The 17,448-nt window shown below is 38.0% G+C and overlaps 4 protein-coding genes, 1 long non-coding RNA gene and 1 other non-coding gene across 6 annotated transcripts in view; 3 read left to right on the top strand and 3 right to left on the bottom strand.

The window, feature by feature from the left end:
- Positions 1 to 1,857: 1,857 nt before the first annotated feature.
- On the bottom strand, positions 1,858 to 3,598 carry LOC111437206. The gene is made up of 4 exons (XR_002709409.1): positions 3,209 to 3,598; positions 2,486 to 2,564; positions 2,308 to 2,405; positions 1,858 to 2,176 (listed from the first exon to the last, which is right to left on the bottom strand). It is a non-coding gene; the product is annotated as an uncharacterized LOC111437206 (long non-coding RNA).
- Positions 3,599 to 4,284: 686 nt separating this feature from the next.
- Positions 4,285 to 6,327, top strand: LOC111437204 (E3 ubiquitin-protein ligase EL5). Its single transcript, XM_023075068.1, has 3 exons — positions 4,285 to 4,505; positions 4,702 to 4,847; positions 5,481 to 6,327. Exons 1-3 carry the CDS (start codon positions 4,377 to 4,379, stop codon positions 6,052 to 6,054), a joined length of 849 nt encoding a protein of 282 aa, XP_022930836.1. The 5' UTR covers positions 4,285 to 4,376; the 3' UTR covers positions 6,055 to 6,327.
- Positions 6,328 to 7,404: 1,077 nt separating this feature from the next.
- On the top strand, positions 7,405 to 10,869 carry LOC111437203 (ATP-dependent zinc metalloprotease FTSH 2, chloroplastic). The gene is made up of 5 exons (XM_023075067.1): positions 7,405 to 7,604; positions 8,113 to 9,308; positions 9,400 to 9,713; positions 10,040 to 10,280; positions 10,380 to 10,869. The coding sequence occupies exons 2-5, from the start codon at positions 8,115 to 8,117 to the stop codon at positions 10,719 to 10,721; spliced, it is 2,091 nt and encodes a 696-aa protein (XP_022930835.1). The 5' UTR covers positions 7,405 to 7,604; positions 8,113 to 8,114; the 3' UTR covers positions 10,722 to 10,869.
- Positions 10,870 to 11,263: 394 nt separating this feature from the next.
- Positions 11,264 to 15,066, bottom strand: LOC111437202 (probable alpha,alpha-trehalose-phosphate synthase [UDP-forming] 7). The gene is made up of 4 exons (XM_023075066.1): positions 14,764 to 15,066; positions 12,383 to 14,399; positions 11,831 to 12,104; positions 11,264 to 11,741 (listed from the first exon to the last, which is right to left on the bottom strand). The coding sequence occupies exons 2-4, from the start codon at positions 14,359 to 14,361 to the stop codon at positions 11,427 to 11,429; spliced, it is 2,568 nt and encodes an 855-aa protein (XP_022930834.1). The 5' UTR covers positions 14,362 to 14,399; positions 14,764 to 15,066; the 3' UTR covers positions 11,264 to 11,426.
- Positions 15,067 to 16,184: 1,118 nt separating this feature from the next.
- Positions 16,185 to 16,335, bottom strand: LOC111437242. Its single transcript, XR_002709413.1, has one exon. It is a non-coding gene; the product is annotated as a U4 spliceosomal RNA (small nuclear RNA).
- Positions 16,336 to 16,354: 19 nt separating this feature from the next.
- Positions 16,355 to 17,448, top strand: part of LOC111437146 (ras-related protein Rab11D) — a 3,656-nt gene continuing 2,562 nt past the window's right edge. The window contains exon 1 of the mRNA XM_023075000.1: positions 16,355 to 16,973. Coding sequence (XP_022930768.1) covers positions 16,753 to 16,973 — 221 coding nt within the window. The 5' untranslated portion in view covers positions 16,355 to 16,752. The remainder of the gene's footprint in view (positions 16,974 to 17,448) is intronic.

The following is a 17,448-nucleotide window of genomic DNA, read 5'->3' as shown; positions in this document are numbered from 1 at the left end:
TCGAGTATTATTATTATTATAAATAAATGTATTATTAGGGAGTAAGAGTGACGTGGCACGCGGAAATTCCTAGACTGGTTGCTTTGCAGCTGCAGGTTTCATTTAATGTTTTTTCCTGCCGCCTTCCGGCTATCGTCTAACAAGCCGTTGTTACGCCATTTACTTTGGGGCCTCCCCTTTCACGCTCTTCTTTAGAGCGTCTACTACACGCTCCATATTTTGATGTCTAATCTCTTCTAATTTAAGTTTACTTTATTGAATTTTAAACATTATTTGTTATATTGACTTTTCTTAAAACATTTTTAATTATGGAACTTCTTGTTATAATAACACTTACTAATATTTACCTAGTAAACCTGATCAAACGGGTAAAAGTGGGCAAAAATTAGTCAATAATTATGATATTTTAAAATAAATTTAAAGAAAAAAATACCGATTATAAAATTATTCATTTAAATGAGACCTAAATTTTATTTTCATAAATGAAATCATAATGAAAAGAAAAAGTCTTGGGTGGGACATGAGCCATGGGCAAAGTCTCAACAACCCTCGAAATAAATACTTAAAAAGTAAATAGTCCAAAATTGGTTTTAATAAAATAGGAAACGAATCTAAGAACGTGGTCCCCACGCGCCATTAATGGAACTGTCACCACTCTCTTCTTTGTTCTCTCTCTCTCTCTGGGGAAATGCCGGTTAGACCGACAGTACGTAAACAGTATCCACACCGACCATTAAAATTCTGCCACGTGTCTACCTTTCCTCTTTACGCGTCTTTTAGAACGAGCCGTGTCGTACGGGTTTTTTTTTTTATTTCTTTCGGTGCAATCACCTTATTACGTCTGTGTTTCCATTTATTTATTTGTTTCATTTTCCATTTCTTTTTCTTTTATATATTCTTTTGCCCTTCGTTGTTAATTATCTCACTCACCCTTTTTTCAGGCCAATACTATATTAGTCCATTTGGTTTCAATTTAATTATAATATTTTCAATAAAAGTTAAAATTGATCCCTTCGGCTAATTTAAAGTTAATTTTGATTTAAATGAATTATATAATAATAATAATAATAATTTTTATTAGCTAATTTAAAGTTAACTTAGGAAAGAAACGATACCATTAGAATATATTCTTAAAACTAGAGTGTTAATTCGCATAGTAAAAATTAATTTTAGTTTTTATAAAAAATATAAAAATTATATAATAAATAAAATTTAAATCATAGAAAATAAAATTATATTTTATTGTTTTATACTTTTGCGTAAACGTGTGGGACATCCTGGGAATTATACGAAGGTGACGGCTTCTTATTACTTTGAAACTACGTGGAAATTGCTCAGATTCTCTTTAATTTTTTTTATTAATAATTGATTAATTAATTAATTTCACATGCAATTTTTTTAAAAAAATAATAATTTGGAAAGCTTCTAGTAAAAGTGTAGACTAAGCCTATTTGTACGGCCTGAAGCCTGTTTTTACACACTTTGTATTTTAATATTAAAGTATTTTATTAAACATGAAATTTGAGTAAAAGGATATCAAATTTTGGTATTAAACATGCAAACACTACTCGTGAAGGATAGAGTTAATACTCGTGTAGGTTCAAATTTTCAACATGTTTTAAGTCTTCGAACATTATAAAATTGTTGTAATTAAAATATTTTATTAAACATGAAATTTGAGTAAAAGAGTATCAAATTTTGGGATTAAACATGCCAACCTACTCATGAATGATAGATTTAATACTCGTGTAGGTTCGAATTTTCAACGGGATTTAAGTCTTCTAACTTTATGAAATTGTTGTAATTAAAATATTTAAAATCCTAATATAATAATTAATGAAATTTTAGGGTTTTTTTTGGCAATAATTAATTTTGTAGGTAAAAATATAAAGCTAAAAAGAGGCAGGGAGGACTTACAGGTCATTTGTGCAGAGGGTTGCTGCGCAAGTTAGGTGTAGAGGGCTACAAGTGGGCATTATTAGGCGCCACCCGTTGCCCCATTCACAGCCTTTTTTCAGATTGAATTCAGCTAAGCTAAGCTGATTTTGATACGAAACCGATAGAGATGTCACATGTCTGTCATGATGGGTCACGTGGCCAGCAGAAGTCACAAATCTCGATATAATAGAATAGAATAGCCCGTAATTTGAGGGTAACTTGTGGGCTTCATTCAAACCTGCACATTCCATTCCATATTTCAGCTCAATTGTTGAGACATCTGGCCAGTTATGGATAATCATTTCAAAACAATCGTTTCTTAAGAGGAATAAGATAAGAAATATGAGGGAAGTTCTTGAAATATATTACTCTGTTAAGATAGGAAGAGAAGCTGCAGATGTCGACACGTGTTATGACAATAAAACCGTCATGTACTGCTTCCAAAATCAGAACGAGCTGGTACGTACCTAAATACAACAAATATTTTAAATTTAAATTTACCGTTTATAATAAAAAATAATTTAAATATACTTCTATTATTTCTTACTTATTCGAGAATTCTTGTCATATTTAGATCGATTGTAATGAACGTCGAAGAAATAAATACTATCCAGATATGAAATTAGCTGCAACACAAAAATAAAGTGGTTATGTATAAAAAGGAATGGAATTTCATCGATGAATTAATTATTCATATATAATCATTATTTCATTGAACTAGAATTTGATTCAACATTTTTATAAGTCCCTTACCTTTAGCAAAGCTAAGAGATAAAATTTCAAATGGCAGGTCTGTTAGAGCAAGGAATAAAATCACTAATTAAGTACATAAAAGGTGCTAAATATCTATCAACCAACAACAAAATTTGATCCAAAATTACAAGTCTCGAGAGTTCCTACATCATAGACTATTTGTTTTTCTTGCTGCAGAGAAAAGGAAAGTGTATTCAAGTAAGATATTGCATCTCGGGACAATTTTGATGGGATGCTTAAAGCTTTCTGCCAAAGGCATCCAAATGGTAAACTGACAAAGTAAAGTTCCCACAAATCTCCGTGTGAGACAGCAGTAAGATTGTAGCGAAAGCAAGTTCATAATTGTCCTACATCAAAGGGGGAGGGGGAGGGGAACGAACTATTCCTTATAAGGGTGTGGAAACCTCTTCCTAATTGACACATTTTAAAACCTTGTGTGGAAGGCTGAAAGGGAAAACTCAAAGAGGATAATATCTACTATAAGAGGTAGGAGTGCAGAGACAGCCAGGAGGTTTACCTAGAAGCAGCAGCCACGCTTGAAAGAGTGTGTAATAGCTCACGGATCGAGCGCTCTAACGCCGAAGATGAACGGGGCTAAGCGATCTATTGAAGCTGTGGGATGTAAAAATACATCAGTAAGACAGCGTTCCGCCTTAGAGGGAAGCACTTGCGCAAGTAGTGGTGGACAAAGTGGAAGCGAGAATGTCGGCTTGAGTAACACAAACATTGGTAAGAATCCAATGCTTCAAAAACCTAACGGTTCCTCCGCAAGATTCTACAAAAGGTGAGTAAGGGCCCAAGATTAGGTCAAAAGGCGTAGTCGATGGACAACAGGTGAATATTTCTGTACTACCCATTGTTGGTCCCGAGGGATGGAGGAGGCAATATTAAAGGAAAAGTTAAAAGAGAATAATATCTACTCGTAGTGAGCTTGGACTGTTACGCTCCGAAACTAAGGATTTGATCCAAACCAAAGCCAAATTCCATGTTTGCCAACCTCATCTCTATCGTTTGATTTTTAGGAATTCAGATCAAAATAATGAAAAGGGATGTGTAGGTTTCAATGGCGCAAAGAGACGTTTTTGCTTGAAAGCAAATGAACCAAAAAACTGGACATATTTGTATGCTAAGTTGTGGAATAAAGTTTATAGAATCACTCCAAGAGAGTCCCACCTTCGACGTTTCAGAGCCAAGGATAACGAACTTTCCATTAGAATGCTTCTAAAAAGATGGCTACTTGTCTGGTTGATTACTACTCAACAAAGGAGAGAGAGAGGTTCTATGGCTGAAGCAAAGACTTGAATTCATCTTTGGAATGTAAACATCCAACAATCTTAATGTGTAAAATCAGCAATGAAAATGAGGGTTCCACAGAACAAGATTCCTTTCTCTAATTCCAAAACGAATATTTTCCCCCTAATTTAAAATTTTCAAGCACCTCTATCTGGGAAAGCATGCAAATCTATAGTGGAGTGGGAATCAAACTTTAAGTCATTTACGTGGGAATACGATAACCAAGCACAAAAAAAGAAAAAGGACGGATAAACGATGATGGCAAGGAGGAATATATATTCTCACTTGGATTAATTATCCATCTTCAAGCAGTGAAAGAGCTATAAAATCCCAAACACTCAAAACCAACAATTTGATATCTAAGAGATTAAAGAAGAGGAAAGTTCTGAAAAATGAGCAGACGTCCTACTAATTTTCCTCCAGGACTATGGCGGGCTAGAAGGGAATATGATCACCAGAGATATAACACAAATGATTCAAACCGTATGAGCTCCACATCGCCACACCCGCAACCATTTCAGGTCAGCAGGTTAATGATTCTTTTGTTTTGCAATGAACTATTATCCTATAATATTATTTGCAGGCGGTAAACAGAACATGTAAATCAAATCAAATTCCATATGAATAGTTCACCTAGCTTTTCTCAGAAATGTATTAGTAGGCAAGAAGCTAAAGAGATTGTAACAATCGTATACCTCATTGTTCATGTGCTTTCAGAATTCATCTAGAGATACAAACCCAATTCCATCGCGGCCTACTGGGGGGATAGATCCCGTTCCATCTCGGCCTACTAGGGAGCTAGATCCAATTCCATGGCGGCCAACCGGGGGAGCAATGATTGCAAGATTGTTAGAAATTGTCGGGTAATCAGAGAACTCAAAAACTTGGTAGATTTTTTTAGGTGTTGTTTGGTGTTTTGCACTGAATTATATGCAATCCGAAGAAATTGATATTGCAGATTCATTTCATATGAAGTGAAATTAAAAGAATTAGAGGCCAAGCAAAGTTTGTGGTATATTGCCTGAAAATAACATGAACTAGTATCTAACTCGGTAAGATAACTTGACAGCATTCAGAAGTCCATGAATTTCACTAATGGAAGAAATTGAGGAAACAAATCATGCAAATTATGAAGTGTCAGAAATGTGATTGAGCTCCAGTTCCTTCTTAGCTGGAGACTGGTTCGTTGGAGATTCTTTTACACAAGGGAGTTCAACAAGATTCAACGCTCTTAACGCATTAGGCATAAATTTGTTCACCAATAATCTCTATTTACAAGTTGCAGGGGAAAAGAATCATGTCATTCTCATTCATTTGATTGAATTGCTTATAATATATAGCATAGCATTCAAATTTTGTCATGAGCAGCATCGAAATTCTTGATAATATCAGTTAATTTCAGAGAAATGTACTTACATTGCTCTCATATCCTGCAAGTAAAATCCATATCCTCCATATTGTGTTGATGATTCATTCACTTTTTGAGAAATTTTCAGTCAGCTAGAAGATCCACCAGCCATAGTCAGAATCATTACCCACTCCAGACCGAGGCAGATCGAGGCCAGTTCAAGACCGGCAGAACTGTACAGGCCAACTCCAAGATCCGAAGGAAACTCCACGCTAACATCTGAAGAACAAAATATGGCGCTGAATAAGCTCAAGAAAAAAGTCTATGATCCTCCAAACAACGCAAGTAGGAGAATAAGCTTCTATTACAGAGAGAATAACAGGAGAAATTACAATGAAAGGAGCAACGGTGAAAATGATGAAGACGGCAAGAGATGCGCCGTTTGCCTTGAAGATTTCCAGCCGAAAGAGGAAGTGATGACGACGCCCTGCAACCATATGTTTCACGAAGAATGCATAGTGCCATGGGTGAAGAGCCATGGCCAATGTCCGAATTGCAGATTCACCTTGTTCGAACGAACAGTGCGAAGAGAAGCTTCGTCCAACAACGCTGCATCAATAGCGTCGGGTAGTAACCTAGTCGACGACGAGCTCGTGTACTTAATACGAGCCATGGAAGATTCTCTGATGCTGCGAAATCTGACCGGATTGTGGGGAGAATGAGGCGCCATCTCGGATTTCCTCTGAAATCAACATGATAAATGCCAAAAAAAATTCAAGGATTGATGAAATACAATCTCCAAAAATTATTGTTGCTCTTTGAACATGAAATAACTCGACGTGTGAGCTCGAAGTGACCATGAATGCTCCTCTCGCCGATGGCGTTTTCGATCGATTAAGCTTCTACTTGATCTTGGCAGTTAACTCTTTGCTAGAATGTGCTGATCATGAATTATTTATATAATAAAATAAAATCCTTGGCGCCAAATTTCCAAATTATTTTTCCTCCCATTTTAAAATCTTGCGAATTCCTTTTTTTTTTCCCCTTAATTTCATTTCATTTTCTTAAATGATATTATTAGTCATTAGTCTATTAGGAAGTATAAGAATTTGCCTACAAAAACATAATTTTCTTTTCTTGTACCCTTTTTAATCTTTTGATTGACTATATATGTAACTACGATATTGTGATCTTTAGGCTTTTCTTTTCGAGCTTTCCCTCAAGGCTTTAAAACACGTCATAAGACCATTGGTTGGAGAGGAGAATAAAACACTATTTATAAGGGGGTGTGGAAACCTTCTCCTAGCCGACACGTTTTAAAGCCTTGAGGGGAAGCCCGAAAGGGAAAGCCCAAAGAGGACAATATCTGCTAGCGGTGAATATGGGCCGTTACAAATGATATTAGAGCCAGACACTAGACATGTACCAGCTTTCTCGCTGTTCCCCGAAGGGGGTAGACACGAGGCGGTGTGCCAATAGAGACGCTGGGTCCTGAAGGGAGGTGGATTTGGTGGCGGTCCCACGTCGATTAGAGGAAGGAAAGATTGTCAATGAGGATGCTGGGCTCCGAAGGGGGTGGATTGTGATGTCCCACATTGTTGGAGAGGAGAACAAAACACTATTTATAAGGGGTGTGGAAACCTTCTCCTAGCAGACTGCGTTTCAAAGTCTTGAGGGGAAGCCCGAGGAGGAAAGCCCAAAGAGAACAATATGTGCTGACCGTGGATATATATGTCTAACCAATCAATTATGTGTTTTTTTTTTTTCTTCATAAATTATAAAATTTATTAATTTTTTAACAAAAATGGTGCATATCAAGTGATTAAGTTAAAATAATTATACGAATATTTGAATTTTTTATTATTTTAATGGCTATTAATAAAATTTTGAAAAATATTATATTTATAAAGCATTTTTTTAATTTAAAAATTCACAACGTTTGACAAGTCAAATAAGAAATAATTATGACGACCACAATTATATTCTATTTTTTAAATCACGGTTCGAGATTTTTTTTCTTCAATAGGAAAAGGAAAATAAACCCAAAAAAAATATCGGCAAGAAACGGTGACAAAACAACCACAGAGATAAGACCACGTATTCATTTCTTAAACCACATCCGTCCTCTTTAAGAGCTCCGGCGTCGGATCTCAGTCGTAGAATCCTCTCTACTCTCCGCCATTCAATCTCAGAGGCCGCCATTGCATTGATTCTCATACTATTTCGCTACTTTTCCTCTTTCCGGAAATCCTGCTTTGTGAAGAGTAATAAGGTAAGTTCCTCTTTAGTTTCGTTTTTCAATGGTTTTGCTGTGTTCTCTCTCGAGATGAACGTTTTTGTGGTTTGTATCGACGCCTGGTTGGTGGTTAACAGTGACTGAAGCAATTTTCCAATTTAATTTCTGGAATTTCACCTTGAAATCGTTGTATTGGCCGAAATAGTGACTACTGTGAGTGTTTTTGATTCGAACTCGAAGTTATGGTTGCTATGTATTAGTACCGTGCTTGAAACGTTTGGTTCTAGGTTACTCTTTTCATCTAGAAATAATAGCTTGAAGGTGGAGTCGCGATTTTCGCTGTTTCTAGTTCTGTCATGTTTGAATCGTCATATTTCATAAACAAACTTTCTACTTCGATTTAATGGATTAGATATTAGCACTGGAGAGGCGATTTTATTGTTAACTCATAAATTGTCTGAGATTTGTAGGGCTCAGTGTGGGGAAATAGCCACGAGCTATAGAGTGTGTGATGCTTAAACCTTTTTGGTTCTTTGTTTTCCAGATATGGCTGCCTCTTCTGCATCTGCATGTCTTGTGGGGAATGGTATGCCCACTCACTGTTCCAAATCAAATCTGCGCAATTTTTCATATAGCAGGCGATTAGTCCCTTCTACAAGCCTTCAATCATTTGGTAAAACGGCTAAAGCTGGTGTGGTAAAGGCATCTCTGGAATCAAAGCAGAATGAAGGAAGAAGAGATTTTCTGAAGTTATTGCTTGGAAATGTTGGAGTTGGTTCATCTGTTTTATTGGGAAGTGGGAGGGCCAATGCTGATGACCAAGGGGTATCTTCATCTAGGATGTCTTATTCTAGGTTCTTGGAATATCTAGACAAGGATAGAGTGAAGAAAGTAGATCTATTTGAAAATGGAACTATAGCAATTGTTGAGGCTGTCTCCCCCGAATTGGGCAACCGAGTGCAGCGTGTTCGTGTACAGCTTCCAGGTCTCAGCCAGGAGCTCCTTCAGAAGTTTAGGGAGAAGAATATTGACTTTGCTGCACATAATGCTCAAGAGGATTCAGGCTCTCTGTTATTCAACTTAATTGGGAATTTAGCTTTCCCACTAATCTTGATTGGAGGGCTATTCCTTCTATCAAGGCGTTCATCTGGAGGGTTGGGAGGACCTGGTGGGCCTGGGTTCCCTCTTGCTTTTGGTCAATCCAAGGCAAAATTCCAAATGGAACCAAATACTGGTGTGACTTTTGATGATGTTGCTGGAGTAGATGAAGCCAAGCAGGATTTCATGGAGGTGGTGGAGTTTCTAAAGAAGCCCGAGAGGTTCACTGCTGTTGGAGCTCGCATTCCCAAAGGTGTTCTTCTCGTTGGTCCTCCAGGAACTGGGAAGACCTTGCTAGCCAAGGCTATTGCTGGTGAAGCAGGAGTCCCATTTTTCTCCATTTCAGGTTCTGAGTTCGTTGAGATGTTTGTTGGTATCGGTGCTTCTCGAGTTCGTGATCTCTTCAAGAAGGCCAAGGAAAATGCACCTTGTATTGTATTTGTTGATGAAATTGATGCTGTTGGACGTCAAAGAGGCACTGGAATTGGTGGTGGGAATGATGAACGAGAACAAACACTTAACCAGCTTCTAACTGAAATGGATGGGTTTGAGGGAAACACTGGCATTATTGTGGTTGCTGCCACGAACAGAGCAGACATTCTCGACTCCGCCTTATTGAGGCCTGGACGTTTCGACCGACAGGTGATAATCATTCCATTGTTGAAGATCATGTTTGAGTTAGTACTTATTAGAGGGGAAAAAAAAATTGAATATGGTACTCTAATACATGCAGGTAAGTGTTGACGTCCCTGACATAAAGGGGAGGACAGAAATTTTAAAGGTTCATGCTAGTAACAAGAAGTTCGATGGTGACGTTAGCCTCGACGTTGTAGCCATGAGAACGCCTGGTTTTAGTGGGGCTGATCTTGCAAACCTCTTGAATGAGGCTGCCATATTGGCTGGACGCCGTGGTAAGGCTGCCATTTCAACTAAAGAGATCGATGATTCAATCGATCGGATTGTGGCTGGTATGGAAGGAACTGTAATGACTGACGGGAAGAGCAAAAGCCTTGTGGCATACCATGAAGTCGGACATGCCATTTGTGGGTAAGTTATCCATCGTCTCTAACGACCCTAGATTTCATCATTATATCGTAATCATTTCTATGCAGAAATTAGCATTCAGTTACATCATCATAGCGTAACAAAATCAGCTTTTCACAGAGCAGCGTTCGTTGCATAATCCTTACCTTAATCTAATTGATCGTGCTCTTTCATTTAAATTATCTGCCTGACTTCAAGATGTTGCACTATTTTGATCCAAAGAAATATTTCAAACCGTGAGGATTAGCCTTACAATGCCATGTGATTTGTACAAGCCTTTCCAGAGTTCTAGTCAAGGCTTAACAAGTTTTATCACTTCTTCCATGCAGTACTTTGACTCCAGGACATGACCCTGTTCAGAAGGTGACCTTAGTTCCACGTGGTCAGGCGCGCGGTCTTACGTGGTTTATTCCTTCCGACGATCCAACCTTGATCTCGAAGCAACAACTCTTTGCTAGAATTGTAGGCGGATTAGGCGGCAGGGCTGCCGAGGAAGTGATCTTCGGTGAGCCTGAGGTGACAACAGGTGCAGCAGGTGACCTGCAACAGATCACTGGTTTGGCCAAACAGGCAAGTTCTCAACACATTCACCATGTTTACAATTCATCATTTTTCAGTTCTAAGTCATTTTCTGAATCCTGTCTGCTTTGCTTGTTGGTTTGTTTGCAGATGGTTGTCACATTTGGGATGTCTGAAATAGGTCCATGGTCTCTTATGGACTCTGCTCAAAGTGGTGATGTTATAATGAGAATGATGGCTAGGAACTCCATGTCCGAAAAGCTCGCCGAGGACATCGATGCAGCCATCAAAAGAATATCCGATGGAGCTTATGAAATCGCATTGGCTCACATTAGGAACAACCGCGAGGCCATTGACAAGCTTGTAGAAGTCCTACTTGAGAAGGAAACAATATCAGGAGACGAATTTCGGGCTATTCTCTCGGAATTCGTAGAAATCCCCGTCGAAAACAGAGTTGCTCCTTCTTCAGCATCTACACCAGTTGCCGTTTAAACAACTTCAAAATATACTGTAATTACCATCGACAAGTATTTGTACGTATCGAAGTGTACTATATAGTCTTCGGTCACTTGTAATTAAGAGAGTTGAAATAGCCTTTTGATCTCTTGAAAACACGAGCAGATTCGTAATTTCGCCTCAAGTATTTGTTTCATAGTAATAACTCGAAACATTCTTTTTCCTTCTATAACTATCCTCAGTTATGATATCCTCTAAACCAGCAAACCGCAGTGGCTCTTATTAGAATACATGTACAAATGAAATTATATCCTTCATATTAGAAAGAAACCCTCTCAAATAAGCCGACCGAACTCGAGCTCGAATTCGAACTCAACAACCTATACTACCACGACGTCGCAGCTCAATTAGCTACTTATTCTCCCAACAGAGCATTCCAAACCGACGAGTTCTTCCCTTCCAACAGTTCAAGTTCAAACCACGCTGATTGGCTGGCTTCTTATCAACAGAACTCTTCCACTGTCTTCAAAAAGCTTGTTGATTTCTTCATTTTTCTTTTTTTTTTTCTTTTTTTTTTTGTTAAAAACTAACTAACATGAAAGCTGAAAGGTGATATAAAATAAGTGTTATAAAATAAGTGTTGTTATCAATTCATCACCCAGCTTCTTGTACAAAATTTCCCACTCAGATCATCTTCGATCTTCATGTCCCGAAACAGCAACACGGGTTTTGTTTCGACTTTCAGGAAGCGTTTTCACCATCGTCATTGTCGGAGGATGGCAACGGGCTAGAAGCTTCGGCGAGGTATTCTAGCATGCTTATCACTTCAGCTGTGTCGTCTAAATAATATTTCGCTTTGCTCGGCTTCTGTCCAACAGTGCAGGCAAAAACCGACGTCGAAGGAGAAAGAATATTACTGGACAATGCATTACCAATTATTTCGAACATGTCCTCATCGGATCTGTCGTCGCCAATACACAACACAAAGTCAGCAAGTTTTCCTTCCTCCGCCATTGTTGAAAAAATCTTTTCAGCTACTAAGCCTTTGGTAACCCCCTGACGCAAATACAAGAAATCAGAAACGAGTTCGGTTATCGAATTCGAGCTCTATCAAGATTATAATTCATAAATGAACAATAACACGCCTGTGGTTTCACTTCGACGATGAATTGACCGCTTTTGACTGCAACGGGTTCGTTTGCCAAAACACTCTCTAAATGATCCAACATCTCCTTAGCCTGGGAAGATCCAAAACCAGGATCTGCATCTCTATACTGCCAGACCAAGGCACTTTCCTTTCTTTCAATAGATGAACCATCTGTAGCCTCCGTATATAAGTTCATAACAGGTTCAGCAATCTGCATCCACCCGAAATCAGAACTTTGGCCGCAGATCTTCCACTCCACGTCCTGTGACTGCCTGCTCGTTTCAAACAGATTTGATATTAGAATTAGAATAAAAGAAACGAGTTTCAGTGAATACGACCAAAAAACAAAAACTTTGCAGTCATGGTTCAGCATATCTTATAAACTAGCCTCGACTATGGCAAGACGAGTTCCAGTGTAGTATTCAGAGGTTAAAATTTCTCAACCATTGTTACCCTTTATACAAATCCATACAGTGAGTTGATGTGAAACAAGAATTTATGCTTTAGAACATTCTCATAAAACAACATGAGAGAGATCAAAGAAGCGAACCTCAAAAGATATCCATGTTCTGCTGCAATTCCAAGCTTCTTGCAAGGGCGAAACCACTTGCTTAAGCTGTCCCTCCCACGTCCACTCACAATGAAGACTACATTTTTTGAATCTGCACAAAGCGTGTTAAGGATAGAGATAACCTGCTGACTCGGCGACTTATTTATGGAGTTTTGAGGCATCACGGTGCCATCGTAGTCCAAAAGAATGGCCCGACTTTCGGCCTTACTGTAAGCTGATAAAATGGAATCTACTGAAAGTTTTCTGAAATTGGGATCAAGAGCTACAACCCTGAAACCGAAACTAAAACCAATTCCCCAACATCGTCTCCTGAAATGATCTGAGCAAGTTCTCTCCATATCTTGCAAGAAACTACGAGACCAATAAGCGACATCGTGAGTAGCAACATAACGGTAATGCTTCTCATGTCGCAACTGCTTCTCCGTATCCGCCATTGAGATTGCTTCATTCAAAGCCTCTGCTGTCCGTTCGACATTCCATGGGTTGATACGAAATGCTCCACTTAGTGATGGAGAACATCCAATAAACTCGGATATGACAAGCATGCTCTTTTTCGGTCCGTGGAAGTTCGAACTTTCTTGGGAGGATATTCCCTGTCTGCAGACAACGTACTCATACGGAGTTAAGTTCATCCCATCTCGAACAGCAGTGACAACTACGCACTCCGCAATGCTATAATAAGCAACCCTTTCCGTAATTGGCACATGCCTATCCAGAAGTACTATCGGCTCATAGCCAGAATCCCCATATTCCTTGTTAATCCTTCTGCAACTTTCTTTTATTTCATCTTCTATTTCTTCCAAATCCCTTCCCTTGCCTCTGGCAGGATTTACAATTTGGACCAGTACGGCCTTCCCCTGCCACTTTGGATGTTGCTCAAGCACCTGTTCCATAGCTAACAATTTCAGGTTGATTCCTTTGAAAATGTCCATATCATCGACACCTAGCAACACCGTCTTCCCCGCAAATTGCTGCGTGAGTTCCCTAGTCTTAACATCCTTGTCTGCCAGTCTCATCACCGACTCAATCCGAGTCATATGAATACCAACAGGCATTATCTTTATCCCGATCGTCCTCCCGTAGTATTCCAATCCAAGATAGCCCCTCTTCGACTGATACTCCAAACCCAACATTCGGCTGCAACACGAAAGGAAATGACGAGCGTAATCGAAAGTGTGAAATCCAATGATATCAGAGTTAAGTAATGCCTTGAGAATCTCTTCTCTAACAGGAAGGGTACGGTAGATCTCAGATGAAGGAAATGGACTATGAAGGAAAAATCCCATCTTAACTCTGTTAAAACGCCTCCTCAAGAACGTGGGCATTACCATCAAATGGTAATCATGGATCCAAATATAGTCATCATCTGGGTTGATCACCTCAACCACTTTCTGGAAGAACAGCTTATTTGCTGATACATAAGCTTCCCACATCGAGCGATCGAATCGACCCTTCTGATCAGCAGAATATGGCAACATATAATGAAAAAGAGGCCACAAATGCCTCTTGCAGAACCCATCATAGAACTTTTCCAAAACATGAGGAGGCAAAAACGTAGGAATACACTTAAATTTCTCCAACAAAACCTGGGAGACCTCATCTTGTTCGTCTGGTTGGATATCCACTTTCAAAGAACCAACATAAAGAATCTCCATATCCTCTGGCAAACCACTTTTAAGCTGCAAAAGCAATGAATCTTCGTTCCAATTGAAACTCCAGGAATTGTCATTTTCCCTTCGTTTTGCTCTTAATGGAAGCTGGTTTGCTACAATTATCATCCGATCTGAGGAAATTGATGATGGATTTTCGGATGTCACGCTGTAGGCCTGATCGTCGTCAAGCTCGCCTACATCGCCTGGAACAGTCATGATCCGTGGAAACCGCTTCCGTTTCACTTCCATTGCTGGAAAATTTCCAGACGCTAAATCTAAAAGATTCGTGTACGATCTCGAAATCATGTTTTTCCGCTAGATGAACAAACTAACAAGCGCAGCGCCTAACAATTCCGTAACACGAAACAAAACAATCAAAACCCTAACGTTCGGAAACGCGATGAAGTTACGAACAAGAACATATTAATGAACTAGAAGATTATCGCCCAATCAAGTAATTAATAATCAAAATTTAACAGAAAAAAACGGATTCCAATCCAATGCACATTAATCTTCCCCGTTATTCTAATCCTACCTAGTCCAAAACCTCAAAGATTCTCTTTCAACCAAGCAGAATCCAACAGCAACCAATGCTCTCCATTTCCAGAATTACGAAATTAGATCCGTTCTTTAATCGAAAGCGACACAGTACAGCATTGAAAGAAAGATCAAATATATAAATCTAAACCAATGAATTTCGACGCGTACCCGATATATCTGAGCATCGACCAGATCCCGAACGGCGGCAACAACAAGAAGAAGAACAATGAACCAAATCCTGAAAACGAAAAATGCTGCAAAATTCGTATCACTTCCGAACGCAATAATTGGTTTACATTCCAAAATTTGAAGCTGACCTCCCTCTAAGCTAAACGATAATTTCGATCCTTTTTTTTGGTGAAAATGGATTGCGAAAGGCTTAAATATTACTTCGGACCTTCTCAAACGTCTTACAATGCAGTATGATACAGGAGCAAAATGTGGCGTTCGTTGGATTCACGACGCAATATAAATCCTTTTCTACTGAAAGCAAACTTCAAAATTAAATAAATCAACGTTTATTCGATAACTTTCAATGAAAAATTAATGTATGAATTATTTAAACGAAAGAATTTAAAATTTTATTTGGCATAAAACCAAAAATGTATACTTAAATAAAGAAATTAGCAAGGAGGTTTGATAAGTTTACCATGGGGTGATAAAACTGACCAATGAGAGCGAGAAGCACGTGCATGGTGGGCAAAAGCTACCGCATGTTAAATTCACAGCCAATAACGTTAAAATATGGCATCCATTAAAGAAATTGGAATTGGATAAGATTCAGCCAGCTGGAGTCTGAATCAGCAGAAGCTGGCATAGTTCCCTTTTAATTTATATTCCAAAGTAGGGAGTAAATTTATTTTTACGTAAAAAAAAGTTATCTCCATGATGATATTTCCAGTGTAATTTTCCTTAATTGCGACATTTACTTCCGGTAATTCTTTCCTTCTGTTTTTTTTTTCTTTTCTTTTTTCTAATTTAATTTGCTCTCGTGCCTAATGATAAACGAGACCACTGACGGATGATTACTAATAGGATTGAGTCCCCTAAAATAAATTTCTCTAGATCATTGATAACGTGTAGGGTTAGTCAAATGGTGACCGGTCCCCTAAGAGACCGAAGGATTGAGTCCCGGACCAAATTTTCTTTCTCAACCAAACGATGACCAATTTTTAAAAATTATGTTTAATAAAAATAGAAATTATGTATTTAAAAATTTATTTCAAATAAATATATATATAGGGAGAGAGAAATCACCAAAAATAAATTAATAATTTTAAGGAGATGAGTTTAAAAAATAAAGGAGGTGTGTTCAAATATGTTTAATATTACACACACATATATATTAATGAAAACTATATTAAAAATAGAATTTATCTATTCAAAAAATTATTTCAAATAAGTATATTTTAAATGTAAAATGATCAGGAGAAAAATCACCAAAAAATAAATTAATAATTTAAAAATAAAAGAAATGGGACGGACAGTCCCACTATAATCAACTCATCTCCTTCATTGGGCCTAGCAGAATAAACCGGGCCCAATAAGGCTGGTGAGAAGAACATAATATTTGGGCCTAAAAATTGTAGGGCTTTACCCCGAAGGGAGCCCTTCCAGAAATTCTCGAAGGCCTGGGCCAAACCCAGGCCTAAGAGGGGGTTTGGAAATAGTTTTCAACCAGCAATTGACGCGCCTCGGTTAGAACCTCACTAGCTGCGTCATTGCCCCAAGCGCAAAGATGAGAATAAAACGATATTTTCTCCCTTTTTATAGCAGCCCACCCAACTTCGCTTCAACTCCTTTCCGATGTGGGAATGCTTAGCTGCACGCTAAGCCACTTTCCACGCTTCAAAGCGAGTCAAAATTAATCAACCATCGTGAAATTTCAAATCGCGAAACAAAATCTGGTTGAAATTCATACTTTCTTGCCTGTTCTTGATGTACAGTACAAAATTCAAATTCACTGTTCTATGCCTATGACCCTTTACTTTTCCATAGCTCCGGTGCAAAGGCCTCCTCCACTAAGACGAAGATATTAGTTTACCNTTTTTTTTTTTTTTTTTTTTTTTTTTTTGTATATATATATATATACGCATCCGCTTAAGCTCTTCTTCTTCTGGGAATTCTGATTTTTCTTCGACTTAGACGAAGAGTATTATGGCGGGTTATAAAGGTCACGATGAATATGATTATCTGTTTAAGCTGGTTTTGATCGGTGATTCAGGGGTGGGAAAATCAAACCTGCTCTCGAGGTTTACGAAGAACCAATTTAATTTAGAATCGAAGTCGACGATTGGGGTTGAGTTTGCTACCAAGAATTTGGAGATCGATGGGAAGGTAATCAAGGCTCAGATTTGGGATACTGCTGGACAAGAAAGGTTTGATTCTTCGTTGTTCATCTATAATTTCGATATCTCTTGAAATTCCGATTATAGTTGCATGGTTCCTTTGTTTCTAATCAATCGCTTCTCTGCTGCTCAAGAACTATGTCAGGATATCATTAGATTTACTCGAAATTTGTTGGAGGATTCTCTTTACACGGCCTTCTGCCTTTAATTTGTGTTTGAAGAAAGGGCGAGGGCGTTGCTTTGATTCTGATAAAGTTAGAATGCGTTCAACCAAGTAGCACTGATTGAAAATTATTCTTATCAGATTGAAAATTATACTTGGAAATCTGGTGGTTTAAAATGTTTAGTTTATTTTTTCAATGGCTTTCTAATTGCTGTTGAAGAATGAAATTTCTATTGGGAATCATTGTGTTTATGGTTTTGTTAGAAACTTGTTCAACTTTTTTTTTTTTTTTTTTTTTTTTTTTTTTTTTTTTTTTTTTTTTTTTTTTTTTTTTTTTTTTTT

This window comes from Cucurbita moschata, unplaced genomic scaffold, assembly GCF_002738365.1.
Source record: "Cucurbita moschata cultivar Rifu unplaced genomic scaffold, Cmos_1.0 Cmo_Scf00062, whole genome shotgun sequence".
In the NCBI taxonomy this organism is placed as follows: domain Eukaryota; kingdom Viridiplantae; phylum Streptophyta; class Magnoliopsida; order Cucurbitales; family Cucurbitaceae; genus Cucurbita; species Cucurbita moschata.
The sequence above is the reverse complement of the archived record's forward strand: the minus strand, read 5'-3'. Positions and strand labels throughout refer to the sequence as shown.

What these genes read in the sequence shown, in the direction of transcription:
- LOC111437204 (XM_023075068.1), top strand. Translation starts at nt 4,377, where the DNA reads ATGAGCAGACGTCCTACTAATTTTCCTCCAGGACTATGGCGGGCTAGA. An exon ending in CACACCCGCAACCATTTCAG is followed by an intron (nt 4,506 to 4,701) that starts GTCAGCAGGTTA and finishes ATGTGCTTTCAG; the next exon opens with AATTCATCTAGAGATACAAA. An exon ending in AGATTGTTAGAAATTGTCGG is followed by an intron (nt 4,848 to 5,480) that starts GTAATCAGAGAA and finishes AGAAATTTTCAG; the next exon opens with TCAGCTAGAAGATCCACCAG.
- LOC111437202 (XM_023075066.1), bottom strand. Translation starts at nt 14,361, where the DNA reads ATGATTTCGAGATCGTACACGAATCTTTTAGATTTAGCGTCTGGAAAT. An exon ending in GAACATGGATATCTTTTGAG is followed by an intron (nt 12,105 to 12,382) that starts GTTCGCTTCTTT and finishes TGAAACGAGCAG; the next exon opens with GCAGTCACAGGACGTGGAGT. An exon ending in TCGTCGAAGTGAAACCACAG is followed by an intron (nt 11,742 to 11,830) that starts GCGTGTTATTGT and finishes TATTTGCGTCAG; the next exon opens with GGGGTTACCAAAGGCTTAGT.
- LOC111437203 (XM_023075067.1), top strand. Translation starts at nt 8,115, where the DNA reads ATGGCTGCCTCTTCTGCATCTGCATGTCTTGTGGGGAATGGTATGCCC. An exon ending in CTGGACGTTTCGACCGACAG is followed by an intron (nt 9,309 to 9,399) that starts GTGATAATCATT and finishes TAATACATGCAG; the next exon opens with GTAAGTGTTGACGTCCCTGA. An exon ending in GTCGGACATGCCATTTGTGG is followed by an intron (nt 9,714 to 10,039) that starts GTAAGTTATCCA and finishes TCTTCCATGCAG; the next exon opens with TACTTTGACTCCAGGACATG.